The 4044-nt window shown below is 33.0% G+C and overlaps 1 protein-coding gene across 1 annotated transcript; it reads left to right on the top strand.

Moving 5' to 3' along the window:
• Positions 1–1351: 1351 nt before the first annotated feature.
• Positions 1352–2716, top strand: LOC132729161 (lysosomal alpha-glucosidase-like; the record flags this gene model as incomplete). Its single annotated transcript, XM_060714908.1, has 2 exons — positions 1352–1936; positions 2623–2716. Coding segments are annotated over exons 1-2 (631 nt in total), but the record flags the coding sequence as incomplete, so codon positions are not given.
• Between the last annotated feature and the right edge of the window lie 1328 nt (positions 2717–4044).

The raw sequence follows: 4044 nt of genomic DNA, 5'->3' as shown, positions 1-4044 counted from the left end.
TATTATAGAAATAGCAGTGTTTTTTATATTAAACAAAGCCGACCAGTTAGATTTATTATGAACTATATTTTATAGAGAAAACTTATGAATTAGAAATGAAATGCGTATTTTCATTTTCACAGTAAAATTTGTTCTTGACTGCAGTGAAACATATTTTCGTATTTTCACTTGTGTCTTGCCGGACTACTTTCTTCTAGATTAAGCCGATATACAAAATTTAAGGCTAAGACTATCACATTGTATCAGTAATGTCAAAAATAAAAAAAGTACATGTATATAATAATAGCGCAACTCATGATATTTTTATTTTCATACCACTCGATAAAAATAAATCCTGCATATATAGAAAAAAAACTAGAATGTCCTCTGTGTACTACATTAAAATATTGTTTGCATCTTTTAAATGTCAACATAACATCATTTTCATCTGAAATCTTTCGACTTTTTTTAAAGTTTCACACAGTTTATTACATTTTCGTGTATTTTATATAAGTATTTCCCCTATCTAAGAATTTAATTCAATTAAAGTATCGATTTTGGCAATATTTGTCCCCTATCTTTTGAAATAAAATGTTACTTTTTATTAATTTATAATTTTATTTAGACGTTTTCAGTATACAAAAAAAGAAACAAAAACAAACAAAAAAGGAAAGAAAACAAAAAACAAACAAGAAGAAAAAAATCTATTGACAAAAGTAAAATTATTTTCCTATATTCTATACCGTCAGCTTATTCGTCAGCAGTTTATAATTGTCCACCGGAAGGCGATAGTCGACAATGCGATAACGCGATGACGACAATACGATAGTGCGATGGCGACAGTGCGATAACGCGATGACGACAATGCAATTATGCGACAGTGCGATAGTGCGATGACGACAACGCGATAGTGCGATGGCGACAATACGATAGTACGATACCGACAACGCGATAATATTATCGCACTATCGTATTGTCGCGAACGCATGATCGCACTGTCGTCATCGCGTTATCGCACTGTCGCCATCGCATTATCGCATTGTCACTATCGCATTGTCGCATTATCGTACTGTCGTCATCGCATTGTCGCACTGACGTCATCGTACTATTGCACTGTCGTCATCGCACTGTAGTATTGTCGTCATCGCACTGTCGCATTGTCGCCCTCTGGATTAGAAAGTCTTACCACGATGGCCCTAACGGTATTCCGTAAATAGGTGTACTGGCATCCTTCCTGATTGTTATTGCACAGGAACTTGAAATTCTATCAAATAACCAATATTAATGATAATATCCAAATATACCCCCTATATACTATAAATTTATAGTATATAGCGGGTATATTTGGATATTATCATTAATATTGGTTATTTGATAGAATTTCAAGTTCCTGTGGTTATTGACTGTTGATGTAACATGGATGACAAAGACAACATCTTCTGGAGAAGATAACGTTAACAACAAAGTGCTTTCTATTCAAATACCAAGGTATAGGAGTTATTTAGCAGAATATACGATATATTACCACGTGAGTAAAGATTTGCGTTTAAATATAGTAAACACAAGTAACATTCAAGATGAGGAACGTTATGTGTTAGATCAAACATTATCAGAAGAACAATGTGACATACAAATCCCATCACAGAAATTTGACTGTTATCCTGAGAAGTCTGTTACTGAAGAGGGATGTTTAGATAGGGGATGTTGCTGGCAAAAAGATTTAAGCAGACGATTACCCATACAGTCAATGAACGAAAATGACACACAATCACCTGTAGACCTTTCATACTGCTTCTATCCAAGAAACTTTCCTGGTTATTCTGTGGATGAAAGAACAGATACCCCACCAGGATTAAGTATGAAACTTACAGGGAAACCCCCGACCTATTATCCTAAAGGTGTTACACAACTGGCTGTAGACGTTAGTTATGAGAGGGGTCAAAGGTTACATGTCAAGGTGAAATTATATATTTATTTATCTAATTATTAATTCAGAAACAAAATATTTATTATATTTATTTATAGGCATTCATATCTGTGTTAAAAAAGTCAGGAAATTTAAACACATATCCGGACATTTCTGTTTGGGGTATTCAAGGAGCTATATTTCTCAGCTCCAAAAGAGCTATACAGCATTACACTGTAACAATATTTTGTTTCTCTTATAAATATTCTCAAACCGATCAATACAGGTTTTTGTTATCTTCTTTTTTCTGTATTTATAAAATATAGTTGCTTGGGTACTCAACATGTCATGTAGTCATTACATGTCCTATGATATCAAGTAAACTCCCTCAGTAAGCGAACTTGTTTTACATGTCCACAGCTTTAATTACATCGCCTTCTTTATTTACCCATTTTATTGAAACATTTTATGTAAATATCATTTGAAACAGGTAACATATGCTTTGAAGATGCATAAACCTATAAAAGCTGATAAAGTTGTATTTTGTGAAAGTACATGTTTACACGGGAACTTAAAATGTCACATTTATGTCTGGTAATGTTTATTTTCCTGCCGCAAATAAAAAACAAAATGTGTTTATCTTGTCCTCATGTCGGGTAATCGAGCGGACAACAAAAATGCCATTTGCACTCATGAAATAGCAGTTTAGTATAACAGTTTTATCATTTCTATCGAAGGTTTATGATCCAAATAACAAACGTTCTGAAGTTCCCATAAGAGTTCCCCGACCAGACAAAAAAGCAATTGCTCCCAGCTATATATGTAGTAAATGTAAGTGAGACAAGAACACTTTTCTGGCTTAATGTCACTAGAAGATCTGATAACACTGTACTATATAGAAGCATGTATTCTAAAACTCATTACAGTTCTCACTACATTGTATTTACTCTGTACAAAGATCGAGGGTTCGAATCCTAGGCTGGTCACCTTCATGCTTCATCATGATCACAGTTCTATTGTAAACGAGGAAGCAGAATTGAACGTTGTAAATGCCAATTTCTTTAAAAGCATGTTTAAGGTTTTAAAAAGTCAACTTATTAATATATTACACTAAACTATTGTAATTTGCCTGATTTTGAAGTTTATTATAGAAACAGCTAATATTAGGTACTAGTAAATCAAGATTTGGTCTACCGGGGACATATTGAGAATGATAGACCATATGAATTCGCGCTTTGTATTTTCACTTCGCACTATTTTCTTAGCTGTAATGATTTTCTTTACAGATTTTCAACAAAAGGAGCAGCACCATTGATTTTTACAGATCAATTTCTTCAACTATCATCTCTACTTCCCTCATCATATATTTATGGTATTGGTGAACATAGAAATAATCTCATGCTAAATGTAAACTGGACTAGGAAAACACTGTGGATCCAATTGTTCGTATATGAAAGCAAACTTTTATAAATCCCTTTTTTAATGAATGATGGTTTTAAACAATATTCTACGTTTTATTGTAAAGTTTAAGTGTGTGTTGTAAAATACTACTTTACCTTCATTTATTTATAGTAACATTATGTTATAAAAGTTAATATGTTGAAATTAGAGAAGTTTTAGTTTATCAAGGTCATTGCAGTTTCACGTGATATCGTGTATCATAAAAGCGTTCGTGTAAGGTTACAATTATGTATCTATAAAAAGAAAAAAAGTACAGGAAATTTGTAGACTTCATTACGATAAAGGCCAGATGTATATGCATTTAAAACGCCCTTCGGGGCCGATTCAAACTTTACGCTTAGTTCATCCTTTATTATGAAGACATGAGTTTAAACCTTAAATGCATTTAATTTTAATCCTTTTAACATTCGTACATGCATGTACATAATGTAGAAATTCTATTGTTAGGAAAATAGGAACATGTATGGATCACATCCTTACTATCTGGTCATGGAAGAAAGTGGAAAAGCAAATGGTTTCTTTCTGTTGAACAGCAATGGAATGGGTGAGATCATTTGTAATGATGCTTTGACGGTTTCTATCATTAAAAAAAAAACGCATTATTATATATGTCCGAGTTACTTCAATACACTGCCTTAATCGTTGACAGTTTGTTGTGCAGTTACACATGCAGAAGCACGAGGGTGCATTTAAAGCCC

This window comes from Ruditapes philippinarum, unplaced genomic scaffold, assembly GCF_026571515.1.
Source record: "Ruditapes philippinarum isolate M1 unplaced genomic scaffold, ASM2657151v2 ctg8609_1_1_1_1, whole genome shotgun sequence".
Taxonomy (NCBI): Eukaryota; Metazoa; Mollusca; class Bivalvia; order Venerida; family Veneridae; genus Ruditapes; species Ruditapes philippinarum.
The sequence above is the reverse complement of the archived record's forward strand: the minus strand, read 5'-3'. Positions and strand labels throughout refer to the sequence as shown.